At 42.3% G+C, this 21,066-nt stretch overlaps 1 protein-coding gene and 1 long non-coding RNA gene across 2 annotated transcripts; both read right to left on the bottom strand.

The window, feature by feature from the left end:
- Nucleotides 1–568: 568 nt before the first annotated feature.
- Nucleotides 569–20,822, bottom strand: LOC110004963 (golgin subfamily A member 6-like protein 25). The gene is made up of 8 exons (XM_065962118.1): nt 20,763–20,822; nt 19,733–19,847; nt 19,185–19,555; nt 12,456–12,526; nt 9,303–9,505; nt 4,663–4,941; nt 4,474–4,581; nt 569–4,267 (listed from the first exon to the last, which is right to left on the bottom strand). The coding sequence occupies exons 2-8, from the start codon at nt 19,839–19,841 to the stop codon at nt 879–881; spliced, it is 4,530 nt and encodes a 1,509-aa protein (XP_065818190.1). The 5' UTR covers nt 19,842–19,847; nt 20,763–20,822; the 3' UTR covers nt 569–878.
- On the bottom strand, nt 9,510–10,795 carry LOC136177409 (uncharacterized). The gene is made up of 2 exons (XR_010665020.1): nt 10,597–10,795; nt 9,510–9,642 (listed from the first exon to the last, which is right to left on the bottom strand). It is a non-coding gene; the product is annotated as an uncharacterized lncRNA (long non-coding RNA).
- Nucleotides 20,823–21,066: the final 244 nt, after the last annotated feature.

The following is a 21,066-nucleotide window of genomic DNA, read 5'->3' on the forward strand; positions in this document are numbered from 1 at the left end:
CTGAAAGCTCTGCCCCCCATGGTGCTGAGGCGGGCAAAGGGCACGGTGAGGTGGATGGAGGAGGAGGATCTGAGGGAGCGGGCTGAAGTGGCGATGTGAAGGAGGTCAGACAGATGTGGAGGGGCGAGGTTGTGGATGGCCTTGAAGGTGTACAGGAGGAGATGGAGACAGTTGATGTTTCATAAGTGGAAGTATGCAGACCGGTTAATGTTATTAATATGGGATTTGAATGATAGTGTGCTGTATTGTGAGCGTCCATGTAACACAACACACTAATGGTAACCAAAATGCACAGAAATGACATCATCAGACAATAAATGTTGATTGAGAGAAGTTGTAAAGTGAGTTTGAGGTACATATTTAATGCCCGCTGTGAAGTGTGACCTCAGCTCACTCAGTCACTGAATTTTAAAAATGTCTGCCATGTTGGTGGATGAACAGGTTGACATTTTGATAAAACTTAGATAAAAAACGTCTAATAATAATTCCACATCTCACTGTTTTCTTTATAATCAGTTTCTGACCCCTCATCCCCCTCCTTCTCTACCCTCTCCTAAGCTTCTCTTTGCTTTGATTTCTTCTCTCTGGTTCTCTTTTTGCTTCTTCAGTCCTGTTGATCCAGAGACTCCTTTATTCGTTTGCTCCTCCCTATTCTCTGTCTTTGGTCTCTCTTTCTCAGTTTTTGTCTCTTTCTCATCTTCATCACTCGCTGCCTCCTGATGTCTCTCTTCCTTCTACATCTTCTGATCAGTGTTGATGTTTTGGGGCTGTGCCTCTTTCTGTCCTCTACCAAAAGCCTCCTTTTTATGTCCCTCTGTAGCTGATTCATAATGAACTTGTGTATTTAGTTCAATACTTTGTATGACATTTGGTTGAGATTAATCAGTCTCCATGTCCTCCTCCTGCTGCTGTTGTTCCTTTATTAAATTCATATTTTGCTCTTCATGACCCTGTGTTAGCATTTCAGAACTAGCCTCTATCTGCATTCTGCCTTCTTCTGAATTCCTCCTTAAATCGTCTCTTTGTTGCTGATCCATATGGAGACCTTCCTCTTGTGTATTTAGTGGTTCAGTACTTTGTATGACATTTGGTTGAGGTTGATAAGTCTCCATGTCCTCCTCCTGCTGCAGGTCCTCCTGACCCTCCACTCCTCTCTCTCTCATTTCTTTATTCATGTCTGAATGTTGCAGCATCAGCTGTTGTTCTCCTCTTTTGGATTCTGATGTTATCTTCTTGTGCTTCTTTTGGGTTTCATTTGTGTCAGCTTCTTTATCAGTTACAGACTCCTCTTCCTTCTCCATCTTCTGATCAGTCTTGATGTTTTGGGTCTGTTCCTCTTTCTGTCCTCTACCAAAAGCCTCCTTTTTATGTCCCTCTGTAGCTGATTCAGGTTGAGGTTGATAAGTCTCCATGTCCTCCTCCTGCTGCAGGTCCTCCTGACCCTCCAGTCCTCTCTCTCTCATTTCTTTATTCATGTCTGAATGTTGCAGCATCAGCTGCTGTTCTCCTTCTTTAGATTCTGATGTTATCTTCTTGTGCTTCTTTTGGGTTTCATATGTGTCAGCTTCTTTATCAGTTACAGACTCCTGTTTCTCTCCACCTTTCCACTCTACTTTTATCTCCTCTGTGATTCCTTTTGTCTCTTTCTCATCTTCATCACTCGCTGCCTCTTGCTGTGTCTCTTCCCTCTCCATCTTCTGATCAGTGTTGATGTGTTTTATTTGTATTGAAAGTCCTGAATCGTCTCTAACTGGTTTCACTGTGTTCTGTTCATTCTCGTCTCCATCATTTGTTTCTGGTCTTTGTCCCTGTTCCTGCTCTTGGTTTGTTTCTTCTTCTTTTTGAATCACAGGTCGATCTGTTTCCTTCATTTCTGCTGTTTTGTCAGCATTGTTCTCTTGTTCTTGAACTGAAGTAAGTTGAAGTCTTTCTTCTACAACCTGAAATCCTGTTTTATCAGCTTTAGATGTGACTGGTTTTTCTTCCTCAGAGTGTTTCCCAGTTTTTCTCTCTTTCTGGACGATGTCACTCGTTGCCTCTTGCTGTGTCTCTTTCTTGTCTTCGTCACTCGTTGCCTCTTGCTGTGTCTCTTTCTTGTCTTCGTCACTCGCTGCCTCTTGCTGTGTCTCTTTCTTGTCTTCGTCACTCGTTGCCTCTTCCTTTGTCTCTTGCTTGTCTTCGTCACTCGTTGCCTCTTGCTGTGTCTCTTTCTTGTCTTCGTCACTCGTTGCCTCTTGCTGTGTCTCTTTCTTGTCTTCGTCACTCGTTGCCTCTTGCTGTGTCTCTTTCTTGTCTTCGTCACTCGTTGCCTCTTCCTTTGTCTCTTGCTTGTCTTCGTCACTCGTTGCCTCTTGCTGTGTCTCTTGCTTGTCTTCGTCACTCGTTGCCCCTTGCTGTGTCTCTTTCTTGTCTTCGTCACTCGTTGCCCCTTGCTGTGTCTCTTGCTTGTCTTCGTCACTCGTTGCCCCTTGCTTTGTCTCTTGCTTGTCTTCGTCACTCGTTGCCCCTTGCTGTGTCTCTTTCTTGTCTTCGTCACTCGTTGCCTCTTGCTTTGTCTCTTTCTTGTCTTCGTCACTCGTTTCCTCTTGCTGTGTCTCTTTCTTGTCTTCCTCACTCGTTGCCCCTTGCTTTGTCTCTTGCTTGTCTTCGTCACTCGGTGCCCCTTGCTGTGTCTCTTTCTTGTCTTCCTCACTCGTTGCCCCTTGCTTTGTCTCTTTCTTGTCTTCCTCACTCGTTGCCCCTTGCTTTGTCTCTTTCTTGTCTGCGTCACTCGTTGCCCCTTGCTGTGTCTCTTTCTTGTCTTCGTCACTCGTTGCCTCTTCCTTTGTCTCTTGCTTGTCTTCGTCACTCGTTGCCTCTTGCTGTGTCTCTTGCTTGTCTTCGTCACTCGTTGCCCCTTGCTGTGTCTCTTTCTTGTCTTCATCACTCGTTGCCCCTTGCTGTGTCTTTTTCTTGTCTTCATCACTCGTTGCCCCTTGCTTTGTCTGTTTCTTGTCTTCATCACTCGTTACCTCTTGCTTTGTCTCTTTCTCGTCTTCATCACTCGTTGCCTCTTGCTTTGTCTCTTTCTCGTCTTCATCTCTCACTGTCTCTTGCTGTGTCTCTTCCCTCTCTATCTTCTGATCAGTGTTGATGTGTTTTATTTGTATTGAATGTCCTGAATCGTCTCTAACTGGTTTCACTGTCTTCTGTTCATTCTTGTCTCCATCATTTGTTTCTTGTCTTTGTCCCTGTTCCTGCTCTTGGTTTGTTTCTTCTTCTGTTAGAATCACAGGTAGATCTGTTTCCTTCATTTCACGTTCTGCTGCTGCAGAGACGATGTCTTTTACTGGCTCTGGTTCTGTCACAAGCTCATCTTTAGGTTCACTCTTTTCTGCAGTTTTGTCCACATTGTTCTTTTCTTGAACTGAAATGAGTTGAAGTCTTTCTTCTTCTTCTTCATTCACAACATGAAATCCTGTTTTATCACTTTTAGATGTGACTGGTTTTTCTTCCTCAGAGTGTTTCTCATTTTTTGTCTCTTTCTTGCCTTCATCACTCGTTGCCTCTTGCTGTGTCTCTTCCCTCTCAATCAACTGATCAGTGTTGATGTGTTTTATTTGTATTGAAAGTCGTGAATCGTCTCTAACTGGTTTCACTGTCTCCTGTTCACTCTCGTCTACATCATTTGTTTCTCGTCTTTGTCCCTGTTCCTGATCTTGGTTTGTTTCTTCTTCTTTTTGAATCACAGGTAGATCTGTTTCCTTCATTTCACGTTCTGCTGCTGCAGAGACGATGTCTTTTACTGGCTCTGGTTCTGTCACAATCTCATCTTCAGTCTCACTCTTTTCTCCTGTTGTGTCAACATTGTTCTCTTGTTCTTGAACTGAAGTAAGTTGAAGTCTTTCTTCTACAACCTGAAATCCTGTTTTATCAGCTTTAGATGTGACTGGTTTTTCTTCCTCAGAGTGTTTCCCAGTTTTTCTCTCTTTCTGGACGATGTCACTCGTTGCCTCTTGCTGTGTCTCCTCCCTCCCTATCTTCTGATCAGGGTTGATGTGTTTTATTTGTATTGAAAGTCCTGAATCATCTCTAACTGGTTTCACTGTCTTCTGTTCATTCTTGTCTCCATCATTTGTTTCTCGTCTTTGTCCCTGTTCCTGCTCTTGGTTTGTTTCTTCTTTTTTTTCATTCACAACCTGAAATCCTGTTTCATCACTTTTAGATGTGACTAGCTTTTCTTCCTCAGAGTGTTCACTTCCATCCTCACGTCTCCTCTTCTTGTTTTCTGTGAAGACACAAAAGATGGAACAACTGGTGAAGTTTTTGAATAAAAGCTGGCCTCATCATAAATGGATGTATGCAAATGAAACTAAAACTAAATGCTAATCACTTCTTGAACTCTAGTCTCCTCAATACATCATCAAACGTCTGCATGACTTCATAAAACCTTTAGGAGTCTTTCAATCAGAAGACTGACAGTTTGTCACTTACTGAATTTCTTTTGTCTCCATTTCCACACAACAAAGATGATCGCAGCACAGCCAATCACAGCGCCAATAACAACATGAGTACGAGGATTAGGGACCACAAAGAAATGATCTGAAATAGAAGAAACATTTGTTTGTATTTACTGTTTATCTTGATAATTACATCATTAAATAATTAATGACTTATATTTACCTGGAATAGTGATGTGCTTCTCTCTGGTCTGGTTGATCTTGCTCTGTGTGACTCTACAGGTGAACTTCCTCCCATGTCTCTTCTCCACAGTCACTCTGCTGCTGACAGTGTAGAGACCATCAGGACCTCTGACTGTCTCAGTGGGTTCAGCAGAGAGGAGGTTTCCCTCGCCGTCCAGCCAAAACATCTCTGGCTCTGGATACCAGTCTGCAGACTCACACTCTAACAACACTCCATTGTTGTTTTTGGTCATCTGAACAACAGGTGAGGAGACCACACCTATAGAGGAGAGATTTCTTACATCATCATAAGATCTCTATTAAAGATCACATATTATGAAAATCCACTTCACCATGTTTCTCTAACTCTAATATGGGTCTCTAGTCTGTCTCCAAATCCCCCAAATTATGAGAAAAGTCCATCCTCTCCGTCTTCTGCCTGCTCCACTTTTTAGAAAATGTGTGCTCAAACAGGCCGTTTGGAGATTTCCCCTTCATGACATCACAAAGGGCAGTAACCCCTCCCCCAGGTGGGTGACACTCCCAAAGCTAGGTGTTTGTTCTGCCCTCTGAGTCTGCCTTCTCACGTAAACAATAGGACATGGAGAAAGCCCGAGAAAGCCCGAGTATACCCAAGCCTTTCCAGAGAGGGGGCGTGGTCAGACACAGCTCATTTACATTCAAAGGTACAGACACATGGTACATTGCATTTGATTTGGGAAGTCGGCAATGTGGAGTTTCCAGTCTGATACGTCATCAGGAACGCCCCTCTGAAGTCAGAATTCCGACCTGGAAACTCAGAGAACCTTCAGTAGGCCGAATTAAATCCAACATGGCTGCTACGTGCCTCAACAGTAACGTTTAAGCTGTTTAAAGGGGCTACATGTAACTTTCAAAAATACTGCATTTGTAGTGACACCGCATGGCCGTTAGGCGAACTGCACCAGTAGCCTGTTGCTCGCTCTCCCTCGTGTGCTCGTCATACGTGCTCGTACGTACACAAACGAGCATCGTCATTATTTACCAGCATAATAGAGATAATAGAGCGGTGTTTTCTTCTTTTTCTAACTTTTCTTTTGACTTTTCGATTTTTACTGGACTTAAACAGTAACAGCCTTTCTGTGGAGTTATTACCCGAATAACTCCCCGGAGACAACAGTTTCAAACTTTGGGACTGCTTCGCGAGCCGGTTTACCCCCCGGAGAGGAGACGGAAACGTAAACGGTGCGAGCGGAAACAAAAGCGAGGTAAACGTGGAGGCATAAGATCTCTGGACAATAAAATGGACCATATAGAGCTACTGAGAGCTGCGCACCTACAACGTGAGGGACGGCTGTGCGTACATTCTCACAGAGACATGGCTGAACGAACGCATATCAGACTCCGCCGTTCAGCTTGAACGATTCACATGCTACCGTTCGGACAGAATCCTGATTAAAGGAGGAAAGAAGGTGGTGGATTCTGTGTTTACATCAGTGATGCTTGGTGTCGAGATGCTGCTGTGGTATGTAAACACTGTTCAACGCTGGCGGAGTTTATGATCATTAAGTGCCGTCCTTTCTATATACATAGAATATATATATTCCCCCCCACCACCAACAACGCTAATAGAATCGACGCACTTTGGGAACTTTACAACGCCATCAGTGAGCAACAGACAGCCCACCCAGACAGATTTTTCATCATCGCTGGGGATTTTAACCATGCAAATCTCAAGACGGTTTTACCCCACTTCCACCAACACGTGACCTTTCCCACAAGAGAAGGTAAAATTCTGGACATGATTTACACATCAGTTAAAGGTGCTTACAAAGCTTCACCCCTACCCCACATCGGCCACTCTGACCATATCAGTGTAATGCTAATGCCAGCTTACAGACCCAGGGTTAAAGTCACCAAACCAGTTCTGAAGCAGGTATGTGTGTGGCCAGAGGGGGCCTCTGCTGCACTACAAGACTGCTTTGATACCACAGATTGGGAGATGTTTAAGCAGGCAGCCACCTACAACAACCACACAGACATTGAGGAGTATTCTGACACTGTTACCTCCTACATTAGCAAATGCATTGCTGATGTCACCACCACCAGAACCATCACCACCCGGGCTAACCAGAAGCCATGGCTGACAGGAGAGGTACGCGGGCTACTGAGGACCAGGAACACCGCCTTCAGAGCTGGGGACGCAGCCTGCCTGAGAACAGCGAGGGCCAACCTGTCCCGTGGCATCAGGGAAACCAAACGCAGCTACACACTAAAAATAACCGGACACTTCAAGGACAGCAGAGACGCGCGGAGCCTGTGGCGTGGTATCCAGACCATCACGGACTACAAACCCAAGCCACAGACCTGTGACAGCAACACCTCTCTGCTGAACGACCTCAACAGCTTCTTTGCCAGGTTTGAAGCACACAACAGCACGCCCCCACAGAAGACCACCCCCCCTCCCCACGACCAGACCCTGTGCCTGACTGCAGCCAGCGTGAAGAGAACCTTCTCCAAGATCAACACCCGCAAGGCTGCAGGTCCAGACAACATTCCTGGCCGTGTGCTGAAGGACTGTGCAGAGGAGCTCAAAGATGTCTTCACGGACATTTTCAATGTTTCTCTGAGTCAGGCTGTTGTTCCGTCGTGCTTCAAAGCCACCACCATCATACTCGTTCCAAAGAAGCCCTCACCATCCACTTTCTGATGACTATCGACCCGTTGCACTGACCCCCATCGCCATGAAATGCTTTGAAAGGTTAGTCATGGCCCACATCAAATCCACCCTCCCCGCCACCCTGGACCCCTACCAGTTTGCATACCGAGGTAACAGATCCACCGAGGATGCCATCTGTTCTGCTCTTCACCCAGCCCTCACCCACCTGGACACCAAAAACTCATACGTCAGAATGCTGTTCATAGACTTCAGTTCAGCATTCAACACCATCATCCCTCAGCAGCTGATCAGCAAACTGGACCAGCTGGGGCTCAGCACTTCCCTGTGCAACTGGCTGCTGGACTTCCTCAGCGAGAGGCCTCAGACAGTGCGGGTCGACGGCAGCACATCAAAAACCATCGTCATGAGCACGGGGGCCCCCCAAGGTTGTGTGCTCAGCCCCCTGCTCTTCACGCTGCTGACCCACGACTGCGCTCCATCCTTCAGCAGCAACCACATTGTGAAGTTCGCGGACGACACAACAATGGTTGGTCTCATCTCCAACAACGATGAGACGCACTACAGGATGGAGGTCAGCCAACTGGCCACGTGTTGCAGAGACAACAACCTCTTTCTGAACGTCGACAAGACTAAGAAGGTTTTTGTCGACTTCCGGAGAGTCCCCACTCCTAAACCCCCACTGACCATCAAAGGTGCTGCTGTGGAGAGAGTGAACAGCACCAAATTCCTGGGGGTTCACATCAGTGAGGATCTCTCCTGGACAACCAACGCCACATCACTGGCCAAGAAGTCCCAGCAGCGCCTCTACTTCCTCCGCAAGCTGAAGAGAGCACGAGCCCCCCCATCCATCATGTGCTCCTTCTACAGAGGCACCATCGAGAGCATCCTGACCAGCTGCATCACTGTGTGGCTTGGGAGCTGCACTGCTGCCAGCCGCAAGACCCTGCAGCGCACAGTGAAGGCTGCTGAACGGATTATGGTGGTGTCCCACTCCCCTCTCTTCTGGACCTCTACGGTACCAGCAATGTCTCAACCAGCATTGTGCATGACCCCACCCACCCCTCACACAGCCTCTTCAGCCTCCTGCCATCGGGGAGACGGTACCGCAGCGTGCGGGCCGGCTCCACCAGACTGGGAAACAGCTTCTTCCACCAAGCTGTCAGGAAGCTTAACTCTCTCCCCTCTCTTCTTTCCCTCCCCTCTGCCCCCACGAACACTGGATGTTGAAACCCCCTCCCGTTTTCCACCAAGAAACTCTGGACTAAAAACTCTGAAGCTAACTATTCAAAAGTACACTTACTTTACTGCACAAGTTCACTTTTTCTTTAAATTTTATTGTATTTTATTTACTACCTTTTGCACAATTTAGAATTTATTACTGTAAATATTATTTATCTTATTTTTACCTCATTTTATTTATCTATTTTTACCTTATCTTATTTTACCTTATTGGTTGTATTGCACCGCGGGACGGAGACAAACGAAATTTCAATTCCACTGTATGTCTGGCATATTTTGAAATTGACAATAAAGTTGACTTTGACTTTGATCTTTGTAAGCGGAGCAGAGTGAGGAGGACGTTGAGAACGTGCATAAAATGTCACTTCTGGAGCTTTCGCGGAAAAAACTTTTTATTCAGGCAACACAGATGAACATCTACTTTTTCACGAGTTAACCGTTCGCTTATTAATGGACGATAAAAAACGATTGATCCATGTAAAAAGTTACATATAGCCCCTTTAAGCTTTTTGAGTAATTTAGTCAATCACACTGATAGTATTGTGAACACGTTGTCATGTTGTTTCTGTGTGCAAACTATCACATCGTGTGTCATTATCGTCTGGACAGATAAACACTTTGAAAGCACCAATGAAAGATTTGGATGCACATATCCTTTCTAACATATTCCTCTCTCATCAGCAGCAAATCCACGACCGCTGCATGAACATTTATTAAATAATCATAAAAACATGTCCTCTTACCTACAACAAGCTGAACAGTGGAGGGTTTTGACAATGCAGGCATGAAGCATTTGTATCCTCCCTCATCAGAGACTTTAACTTTGGAGAGTTTCAGTGAGATGTTTCCCTTCTCCAGCTCATCGATGAACACTGATGTTCTTCCACTGAAGGACGGATGTTTTTTAGTCTCCAGTTCTTCGCCTTGACGCCACACCAGGATAAATCTGGTTCAGGTCAGGTCTCGCCCACTCCACAGTCATGTCAAAAGCATTCATGACGGGGTCCAGGTGACATGGCAGAATAACGTCTTCACCCACCAATGAAACTACTGGCTGAGATGGAACGATCACCTCAGACTGAGCTGCAAACAAACAGGGATTCATTTTTTATTCCTACAGCTCAGCAAATGTGAGCCATATGGTGTCATTAGAAGCACATACTTAAAGGGATACTTCACCCATTTGCATTAAGCTTTGTATCATTAGAAACCTGGTAGTATTTTTGAATGGTCGTGCATCCCGCCCTCATTTTCCCCTGAGATGGGAAATCTTTGTATTTCTAAGTCTGAAAAGGAGCTTCCAGTGACGCAAAATGACGTTTTTTGCATCACTGGAAGCTGTTGCGGTTAGCGGGGGTGAAACTACAACGCTAGTTCCTGATATTTTCGGAGCCCGGCCGCAGCGAGCCTGACCGCAGGGCCACAACACAAGACCAGCATGTCGGCAGCAACCGTCTCGCGGCTATATTGCCACCGCTGCCAGTTCAGCAGCAGAGACATGATGCCTGCCTGTCGGCGGCGGTGAGGTCGAGAAGCTGGGGCAGACTGGTAGTGTCGGTGCTCTCACTGTTTGCCTATGGACACAGACATAGAGTCTGTTTTCTGCCAGGAATTTCCAAGATCAATTCTGGAAGAAATCTCTGAATCAGTTGAAGTAAATATGTCTGTAAATGTTTTTATTTCTATTTGTACTGCTATATTGTATATTTTGGAGAAACTGTATCGATTTAAATTTCTTCTGGGATTAATAAAGTATTTCTGATTCTGAACTAGAGGACCTTAGTGGGAGTGGCCTGCGGTGCTGTGCATTCTGGGATTTGGTGTCTTTCATCCACATGAGCCAAAAAGACACTTTCTGCCTTTTCACAGCCAAGAAGGCAACAACTTCAAAATGTATTTCACAATTCTACTAAATATATGACCCAATGTCAATACAGATTCAAGTTTCAACAGGTGAAGTATCACTTTAAACTTCAGTAATTTAAATAGCTCTTCATGTCAACATGAACCACATTGTTTGTAATGTTTGCAACTTACCTCTACATGAGTTCATCAGGGCGAGGAAGACAACAGTGTAGAACACCAGGTCAGTGAAGGCACCATGCTGATAGTGAAGGGACCGTCTGTTGGAAACGTGAATCATCCTGGAGCTGTGAAAAGTAAAATACAGCATGATAAAACATTAAAAAAGACGATACTGAGGAGCACTTAAAAAGACTCTTGCAGGTCGGAGACCACAGTTAATCAAACTGTAGGTAAAAAAGTGAATGTCAGTATGGGGTGATGGTGACCTCAAAGCCCTCAAGTTAATTTATTAGAATGGTTTATAAACATGATTTTGAAGGGTTGACTTGTTTGGGTTGTCAGAACAGAAATCTGTTTCTGGGTCTCTGAGACTCCACATGTATATTTAATAATCTTTTTGAAAATCTGTGATGTGATACGACCTCGTGTGCAAAACTTACCTCTGTGAATTTCTACATTTTCTTATCAATTCAGAAACAAGAACATTTGAATTAGTCTTGTTTCACTTGTAAAAAGTTTGTTCAAACCAGCTTTAGAAAAAAATTCCACTTGCACTAACCTGAATCAATAACCCTTAATTAGCTACTAGTGAGTATTTTTAACTGCTCAGCTTGTAAGAATTTGTTTATAATTCATATTAGTGGAACAAATAAACTGGACACTGAGCGTACATTCAGTTAAATATCATCAACGGACACATTTCTGCTTTAATAATCATATTTTATCAAAGTTTATCTGCAGAACAGCTCAGAGAAGCAAAAAAGCCGCGGTAAACATCCACTGCACTCACTGAAGGTCTTTGTGCTATTTCTTCTTTTTAGTTACTAACAAGAACACATGCAGTGACCATTGCTTCATATATTAAAGGGGACATATTGTGAAAAATCCAGTTTGACAGTATTTGTGGAAATTTATTTGGGTAACCTGAGTGTCTACTGACCCACAAAATTTGAGATAAACCCATCCAGTCCTTTATTTGTGGTCTGCAGGGTCACAAACCTCCTCTGGTGCTTGATTCACGTTATATTTTGACCAAAGCACAGCACAGATGTTTCATTTAGACCCCAGGGGAATGTTTGAAAAGATGGAGAAGGGGGATGATATGTCCTCTTTAAACACAAACTAGATGCCATGCATCCAGGTTTCTAGCTGTGGCTAATTTGAAACCCCTGTCCCTGGCTAAGCTTTGAGATAAATCCTCAGGAGGTGTGAGCATGAATGTCTGTATGACCCTCTCTGTATAATTATTAACAAGTCCTCCTGTGTCCTTCACTCTGCACGTTTTAAACAAACAGTTTAGTTTCACTTTGATTTGGAAAAAAAAATCAGCGATAAAGTTAATTTAACAATATTTAAACATAAACGGACAGTTTGTCATTAGATAGACTTAAATGTTTTATATAAAGACCGTTTTAAATAAAGAAGGCTCAGCAGGAAGTTCACCACCTCTCTGTCGTCACACTGTTAAAGTTTGTCCTGGTTACCGACGGAGTAAAAGACTCAAATCAAAACCAGCTGCTGGTTATAATCGGACTCGGAGGTATTTGGTTTGAATATATTGACTCATTAAATACAAATAATATGAATATAGGCTACATGTATTTTAAACGTAATGTTATCCCGTAAACACATCATGGGAGGATCTGTTGCACAAACAAAATAAAAAGTCTAGTCAACGTGTTTAGTGTTTAAACAAAGAGAGATTGTTTTTCAGCGTGTTATAAACCCAAAATGAACACATTGCATCAGGGATGTACCTGCTAACTTGCCCTGGGATCAGTGCATTAGAGAGAGAGAGAGAGAGACTTTAGATCTGTGTGTGTCAGGCCACAGCACAGTTTGCACTCGTTAAGGTTCATCACAGATAAAACCTGCTCACATGAATAAGTTGCGGGAAGTCGCGGAAGTGTCTGAAAACGGTCTCATATTTCTGCGGGCAGATCTGTGACGACAAAGTAGACTATGTGCAGTTTACACTTGATAAACGTAAAGTGTCCTTATTGTTCTGACCTGCAAACAGTGTTTGACTCTAATGTGTTTGTAGAGGAAATTTAAAGATGGATGTAAAATCCATCAGTGTAGAAATTGTGTCTTGAAAGGTGCGCATGCAATTCTCTCCATAACACCTGTTGTGACCCTAACCTGCCAAGACAGTCTAGACCAGTGATTCTCAACTGGAGGGTCGGGACCCAAAGGTGGGTTGGGAGCTGTTTTCAGTGGGTCATGTTCCTGGAAAAAACCTGTTCTTGAACAGTCTGTCAAGTGCTTTTTTTTTGTTTTAACATGTTTGTTTATATCTTCCATCAGGTGTTTTGCATTGTCTGAGCTATAACATTTGACAGAACCTGCAAACTTAAAAATTTTCATTAAATCAATCTGATTGGTTGAATTTGGTTAGAATTTGGGTCACGGTTTTTCAGGGAGGAGTTGGTGGTGGGTCCTGAGGCTAGACAAGTTGAGTACCACTGGTCTACACCCCTCTCAGGGACCGTCTGCAAATCGCAACACCGGAAAAAAAAGATGTTAAAAAAATATTCAATTACTTCATCCTGAAAAGGTGAATTAACTGTAAATAAAATCACTGTATACATATATGATCTCATGTTGTTTATACTACACTTCTTAATTCGAAAAATATGCTTTATCAAAACTCATTTTGAGTAATTTTTAATAGAAATAATTTTAAATAAATCCCATTTATAAGCTGTAGAGTGAAAAAGGTCATTAGGTCGGGGGTCATGTGATGCAGGCCTCGATGCCCTCTCCTCCTCTTTCCTGCTGCAGCTGAGAGTATGACTATGTTTAGGCACTCTGTCAGTGTTACAGCTGCAGAATGAGAGATGTTTGAGGGTTCATATCCAGACAGAAAAAATAACTCAGTCCCTTCTAAATTTTTGCAAAATAAGTAAGAAGGGTAAGAAGTTAGACCCTGAAGCCTCTTCTCCAAAAGAAGTAGAGTATGTATGTTTGTCTTTGTGATAGTAGGTGTTTTTGTTTAATTAGCACATCATAAATGAGTTGAAGAGAAGAGAGAGAGAGAGAGAAAGGGATCAGCAGAGGACGAGATAGAAACCGTGCAGACACTACTGATTAAACTGAAATGTGTGAGATTGTTGGAAAACATTTTGTTATATAACAACAAACTAATGGTAAAATAGATGCATTATACTTTTTTTATAATAATCTAATCATAACATTTTTCACAATAGTGTGAGAACAGGAAGTTCTTGAGTGTTTAAAAACAAGTATCCCCTAAATATCTTTGTTGTTTAACAATGTGGTCTCAAGTACTGTCTAAGTCTAAGTCTAAGTCTACTGTAGGTGTTACTACCAATTTTCGCCACAAGATGGAGTGTACTACTTTGTGAGTCCTTCTGTGTTTGTTTCTGCAAATATTTGGATGTAAATAAGGAGACCACTTTGAATACAATGATATCAAAATAGAGGTATCAAAAAATTCTTCCCCAAAAGGCCCCATAAAGTCTTCAGACCAACCACATCGTAGTGAGGTAGATTTAATAAAAAATAAACAAATAGTTTGACACAGTGACAGTTGATAAGAGGTAAACAGTGCAGAATTACATTGCAAAAAACTGAATCTGAAAATGTGAATTATGAGCGTCCATGTAATACAACACACTAATGGTAACCAAAATGCACAGAAATGACATCATCAGACAATAAATGATGAATGAAAGAAGTTGTAAAGTGAGTTTGAGGTACACATTTCATGCTCACTGTTAAGTGTAACCTCAGCTCACTCAGTCACTGAATTTTAAAAATGTCTGCCATGTTGGTGGATGCACAGGTTGGCATTTTGATAAAACTTAGATGAAAAACATCTAATAATAATTCCACATCTCGTTGTTTTCTTTGTGATTGATTTGACAATTTCAAAATCCAAAAGTCATCAAAAATCCTCTTCTAATGATTTGTTAAAAAGATAAATAAGCTGCTCAGCACTCCATCATTCAGTTCCTCTTCTCTGCTGAGTCGCCTAATGTCGACTGTTTTCTGTTTCAGCTCATCTCCCTTCTCTTCTTTAGTCATAGCTCTCATAATCTCTACCTCTCTCCTAGTCCTCATTGCTCTCTTGTGTTTGTTGTGGTTTGATCCTCCATGTGACATGTTGAGGTTCATCAGTCTCTCCATGTCCTCCTCTTCCTGCAGTTCCTCTTGACACTCAGCTCCTCTCTCTCTCTGATCTCTTCAATAATTGCTGAACGATGCAGCATCGCCTTCCCCTCCTCTTTTGAATCCTGTTTGTATGTTTAATTTATTCTTTAGAGTTTCATTTTCAGCTCCTTCATCAGATTTGACATGCCAATCCCTCCTTCTCTACCCTCTACTTTTACCTTCTGTTTGCTTTGTGTTTCCATGACCTCTTCTTGATTTTCATTACTGTCCGCTCCTTTGTAAGTGTCCCCTGCCTTCTCTTCTGTTGTTTTAGTGAGGGTACTTTGGTTTTCTTCTTGATTTCTTTCTTCTCTATCCTCAGATTCTGTCTGACTCCTCTCCTGTTTCCTGTCTTCTAAAAGATGCTGGATTCCCCTTCGTTGGTTGATCATCATGTCATCTTTATGTTTTCTTTTTTTCATCTCTGACTGAAGCTTCTCTTTGCTCTTCATCCTCTCTCTATCTGCCTTCAGTTTGATTTCTTCTCTCCGGTTCTCCTTTTGCTTCTTCCGTCCTGTTGATCCAGAGACTCCTTTTTTCTTTTTCTTTGGTGTCTCTTTCTCAGTTTTTGTGTCTTTCTCGTCTTCATCTCTCACCTACTCTTGCTTTGTCTCTTCCCTCTCCATCTTCTGATCAGTGTTTATGTGTTTTATTTGTACCATGAATGTCCTGAATTGTCTCTAACTGGTTTCACTGTCTTCTGTTCATTCTTGTCTCCATCATTTGTTTCTCTCGTCTTTGTCCCTGCTCCTGCTCTTGGTTTGTTTCTTCTTCTTTTAGAATCACAGGTAGATCACTCAGCATCACAAGCCAACCAGCAGGTAGATTATGACAAATATTCCCTGCCAGCTGGAGGTCTAAAAATATTTCCAGCCAACTTTTCTCCAATAATAGGAGGGAGAAGACAGATTAAACAGGAATACCTGCTGTTGTCATGGTGATATCGGATGTTGTCTGTCAGTTTGTGCAGGCACAATCAGGAAAAAAAGTCCTGAAGTCGGGGAATCGGCTCGTAGCTCTGCTCTCACTGTGCGACAGGGTCGTGTCAAGAGGGGTGGCATGGGCCCCCCTAGAAATCTGATTGGCCACCCCAGGAGCCATTTCAAAAATCCTTAACTGTGATTGGATATTAGCCCTGTCAGAGGCTGGACTTATATTAAAACTGACTATTAGGGCTTTTTTTTTCATCTTTAAATATCAGTATATCATATCTTCTTTTGTTTGCACTTTAAACTGTAAATAAAAACTTTGCACATCTATTTCTTAAAACAGGTACTGTCAATGTGTTGGGACCAAAACATTACCAAATAATGAGTGGCTGTGGCTCAGTTGGCAGAGTCATTGCCTTTCATCTGAAAGGTCAAGGGTAAGTTGTACTTACTCTCTGATGTATGTCGCTTTGGATAAAAGTGTCTGCTAAGTGAATTGTAACATTGTTGCAAGTTAGACTGTGCAGGAGCATGCAATTTTAAAGTATGTTAAATTGTGGTTTTGAACATAAATCTTATTTTTTTGTCAATAATGTTATAACGTCCATATTTTTGGTGAGGTTTGAGAAGATACAAATTTATATTTGTGTGTGCTTGTCTGCATATCACTCTTTATGCCACCCCTGCATAGATTAGTGCCCCAGGTGGGCCACCCCAGTCAAAAAAGTCTGGACACGCCCCTGCTCTGCGAGTGTGTGCAGTTGAACGACCAAAATATCAAACATGCCAGAAAATCATCAGAACAGTCGGGAGCAGCTGATCGGACAGAGTTTGGACGTCGTGCTTCAGTGTACGTAAGACGCACATTCGGGCTGAAAAGCCAGAAATCAAAATCAGTCGTCAAAATCTGTCTGTCCAAAACACTGAATCCTGTAGAGACATCTGCAGCTCCTTTCTCCACATTACATCCATATGACTTGCAACCATAGCAGCCATCAGCTCCATACGGGGTATGGTGATAGACTTTAATGGGGCTACTCTGGCCTTTCCCATGATAAATGCGCAGTGCGCTGTGTTGTGGATGTTGTGTGATAACAGGTAAGTAACTGTCCCGTAACCACTTTCACTTGCGTCTGCAAAGTGGTGCAACTGTGTACAAGTTACTTCCCCAAAATCCACTGGTTTCAGGCATCTGTCCACTTTCAAAGCTTCAAGCTGGGAAAGCTCTTGCAACCAACTTGCCCATTCTTGTGCAGCAGATGCTGGAACAACATCATCCCAACCAAGCTCCTTTCTGCACAAGTCCTGCAGGATCCTTTTAGCGGACAAGACCACAGGTGCCAGAATCCCTAGGGGGTCATAGATGGAACTGACTGTGGAGAGGATCCCTCTTCTGGTGAAGGGTCTGTCTTTTATTGTAATCTTGAACTTGAAAACATCTGACTGAACACACCAATGTACACCCAATGCCCTTTCCACTGGAAGTGTGTCATTGTCCAAGTCCAGATCCTTGATGACTTTTGCTCTATCCTCTACAGGTATAGCAGCAAGCACCCCACGTCTGTTGCTAATCCATTTGGTGAGTTGAAAGCCCCCTTTAGCAAAAAGTGCATGTAGGTCTTGATATAGTGCCACTGCTTCCTCCTCAGAAGTTACAGATGCAAGGCAATCATCAACATAGAAATTATGCATGACCGTGTCAATTACTTTGGGGTGGAACTGCTCCTGGTTGTCCTCTGCACACTTTCTGAGTGCAAAACTTGCACAGCTTGGAGACAATGTAGCCCCAAACAGATGTGCAACCATCCTGTGTCCAACCAGGTTTTGATCATGGTCCCCATCTGGCCACCAAAGAAACCGTAGCAGATCTGCATCCTCAACAGGTACCTGTATCTGATGAAACATGGCCTCAATGTCAGCCATGAGTACTACAGGCTCCTTTCTGAACCGGGTCATGACTCCTACCAATGTGCTCGTAAGGTCTGGTCCTTGCAGGAGCTGTGCATTTAAAGAGGTTCCTTGAAAGGTTGCAGCACAGTCAAACACAACCCGAATCTTTTTCTTTGTTGGATGGTATACACCATGGTGTGGTATATATCACACCCCAGCTGGGCAACATGTCTGATGTGTCCTTGGGCAAGACACTTAACACCCTCTGCTTCAGTGTCGGTGTATGAATGGATTAGTGTTGTACTTACTCTCTGATGTATGTCGCTTTGGATAAAAGTGTCTGCTAAGTGAATTGTAACATTGTAATAATTGCATTATTGCAAGTTAGACTGTGCAGGAGCATACAATTTTAAAGTATGTTAAATTGTGGTTTTGAACATAAATCTTGTTTTTTTGTCAATAATGTTATAATGTCTATATTATTGATGAGGTTTGAGAAGATACAAATTTATATTTGTGTGTGCTTGTCTGCATATCACTCTTTATGCCACCCCTGCATAGGTTAGTGCCCCAGGTGGGCCACCCCAGTCAAAAAAGTCTGGACACGCCCCTGCTCTGCAAGTGTGTGCAGTTGAACGACCAAAATATCAAACATGCCAGAAAATCATCAGACCAGTCAGCAGCTGTTTGGACAGAGTTTGGACGCCGTGCTTCAGTGTACGTAAGACGCACATTCGGGCTGAAAAGCCAGAAATCAAAATCAGTCGTACGACTACAAAATGTGGTCTAAATTGACCTGAAATCGTAAAGTGTACACCAAGTTTAAAGGGAGATAATCTACTTATTGACAAAGGTGGTGTCATTCTCTTGGATGTTGTACCTCATGCATAGACGAAAAGACAACCTGATAATATAAAAGCTCCAGCCACAACACTCCACCACAGAGACATACTAACACAAAAACTGTTTTTGAATCCACAAATACTTGAATGTAAAAGAATGCAAAGTAAGTCAAAACTGAACGACTGCTCAGTCCTAAAAAATAACCTCATCAATACATCATCAAACATCCGCAACCTGGAGTCTTACAATCAGAAGACTGACAGTTTGTCACTTACTGAATTTCTTTAGTCTCCGTCTCCACACAACAAAGATGATCGCAGGAATTAACAGCAAAGCAGCACTTTACATTGAAGTCACAATATAACTAGCGGCATATTGGCACGCAAGTACAGAACTACCACATCATCGCATCTTATTTATTCTTCTTGAGGTGGTTGAGTTTGGCTCAAATACACCCTAAGATAGTAAAAAAGAAAGGGGTGTCGATCCCCCGCCCCACCATTACCCCCCAAAAAAGTTGTTTTATGCTGAACAAGTATTTGTATTATATTATGGAGATTCATTTGCGTACCACCAGAGGGAGCCCACGTATCACTGTGAGAACCACTGACTTAGAGCAACCTGTCAGACAAAGTGTGTCCCCATGATTGGATGTGGTTTAGTAGAGGAAAAAATGTGTCATCAGTTTCACGTTTTTATGTCCCATAACTCATAAATATGTCCTGCATTAGCTTTGATATGATCATTAAGACGAGGTCCTCAGCTTGAACGGACAGAAGTCTTGACTGGTCGAGTATGATATTTACAATCAATTATCACCTCTACTAAATACTTGACACATTTGTATCCTCCCTCATCGGAGACTTTAACTTTGGAAAGTTTCAGTGAGATGTTTCCCTTCTCCAGCTCATCGATGAACACTGATGTTCTTCCCCTGAAGGACGGATGTTTTTCAGTCTCCAGTTCTTCACCTTGACGCCACAAAAGGATAAATCTGGGGTTCAGGTCAGGTCTCGTCCACTCAAGAAACATGTCGAAAGCATTCATGACGGGGTCCAGGTGACATGGCAGAATAACGTCTTCACCCACCAATGAAACTACTGGCTGAGATGGAACGATCACCTCAGACTGAGCTGCAAATAAACAAAAAAGCAGGGACTTCATTTTCATTCCTAACGAAAATGCCTAAGTAATAATTTTAAGACAGCCATGTAGTGGTATTTAGGGCCATACTGTATATTAATTTAAACATGTATAGACCTATTTTACATGTATACTTTAGCCTGAATGTTTGTTATGTTTGCATGTACCTCTACATGAGTGTAACAGGGCGAGGAAGACAACAGCATGGACAGCGGGGTCAGTGAAGGCACCAAACTGACTGCTGAGGGGTTGTCTATTTGTCACATGAAGCATCATGGAGTTCTGCAAGCAGAAATCAGTGTAAAAATGAACATAAATGAGGATGATAATACTGAAAAATACTTAATGTCAATGTTCAGTTTGGGATGATGAAGATATTTTCCTGTAAACATGATTTTGAAAGGATGACATGTTTAATATAGAAAATAACCGTCTCAAGTCTCAAGTACTCCAACTCTAAAATATTGTTAAATGACCATTACATCAATCTGAAAATCTGTGAATACAATCCAAAATCCCAAAAAGAACATTTGGATTTGAAGTGAGTGACTAATGGGATACAGGTCCTTTGCACAATGTTGTTAATCCACATTTCACGTTTGTGTTCAAGATTTTAAACATACTCACTTCTCGTGAACATATGTTGGCATTTTTGTGAAATTTCAAACGTATTTTACTTTTAGTATAATGATTAACACATCCCTCTGTGTCCTTCAGTGAACAAACACTTAAGTTTCATTTTCATTTATAACACAAAAAAGAGGGATAATGTGGATTTAACAGCTTTTTTAAAACGACAACTAACAGTTTTAAAATCGTTAAACGTTTCCTAAAATGCCAATTTAAGTAAAAACAACTCACTATCATTTAACCATCGCTCAAACCTTAGTGAAACAGCAGGGATTTGATTTGCAGAAATGTCTCAATTCCCGACAGACATTCGCTTTAAAAACTGAAAACAAGCTGCTGGTAATAGTCGGGGGTTTCTGGATTAAACATAGATTTAAGAAATACAAATAGTATGATTATTTTAAACATAACCACATACCTTCTGGAATTACATGCAGGGATGGCATTTGTTGCACAGAGAAAACCAAATCCTACATTGTTTTCACAAGACAAAATTCAGTTTTGTTTTCCAGTATTAGGTCAAGACAAAAACATTAAATACAAACTTACAGTGACAAAAATGTATACCTGTTCGACGTCTGTGGAAATCCAAGAGGGCTCTGCATGTTCAAAGTGCAAAAAACCTGATAAACAGATCTCCATGGTCATCTGTAATAAAAAAGGTGCGTTCAAGTTTTATCAGCCTGATAAGCTTCAGTGACTGTTAAATGGGAGATGAGGCTTCTTAGCCTTTTTGTGTAACATCTGAGATTCAAATGCAGTGTCTTTTAAATCAAAATTCGCTTATTAGAAAGGGAGGTCTCTTCTTTAACTAGAGTGGTGTTTCTCTGTCTGAACGTCTTTGTCTCCTAAAACCTCTTGGTTCTTTCTT

Source organism: Labrus bergylta, chromosome 2 (genome assembly GCF_963930695.1).
Source record: "Labrus bergylta chromosome 2, fLabBer1.1, whole genome shotgun sequence".
NCBI lineage: Eukaryota > Metazoa > Chordata > Actinopteri > Labriformes > Labridae > Labrus > Labrus bergylta.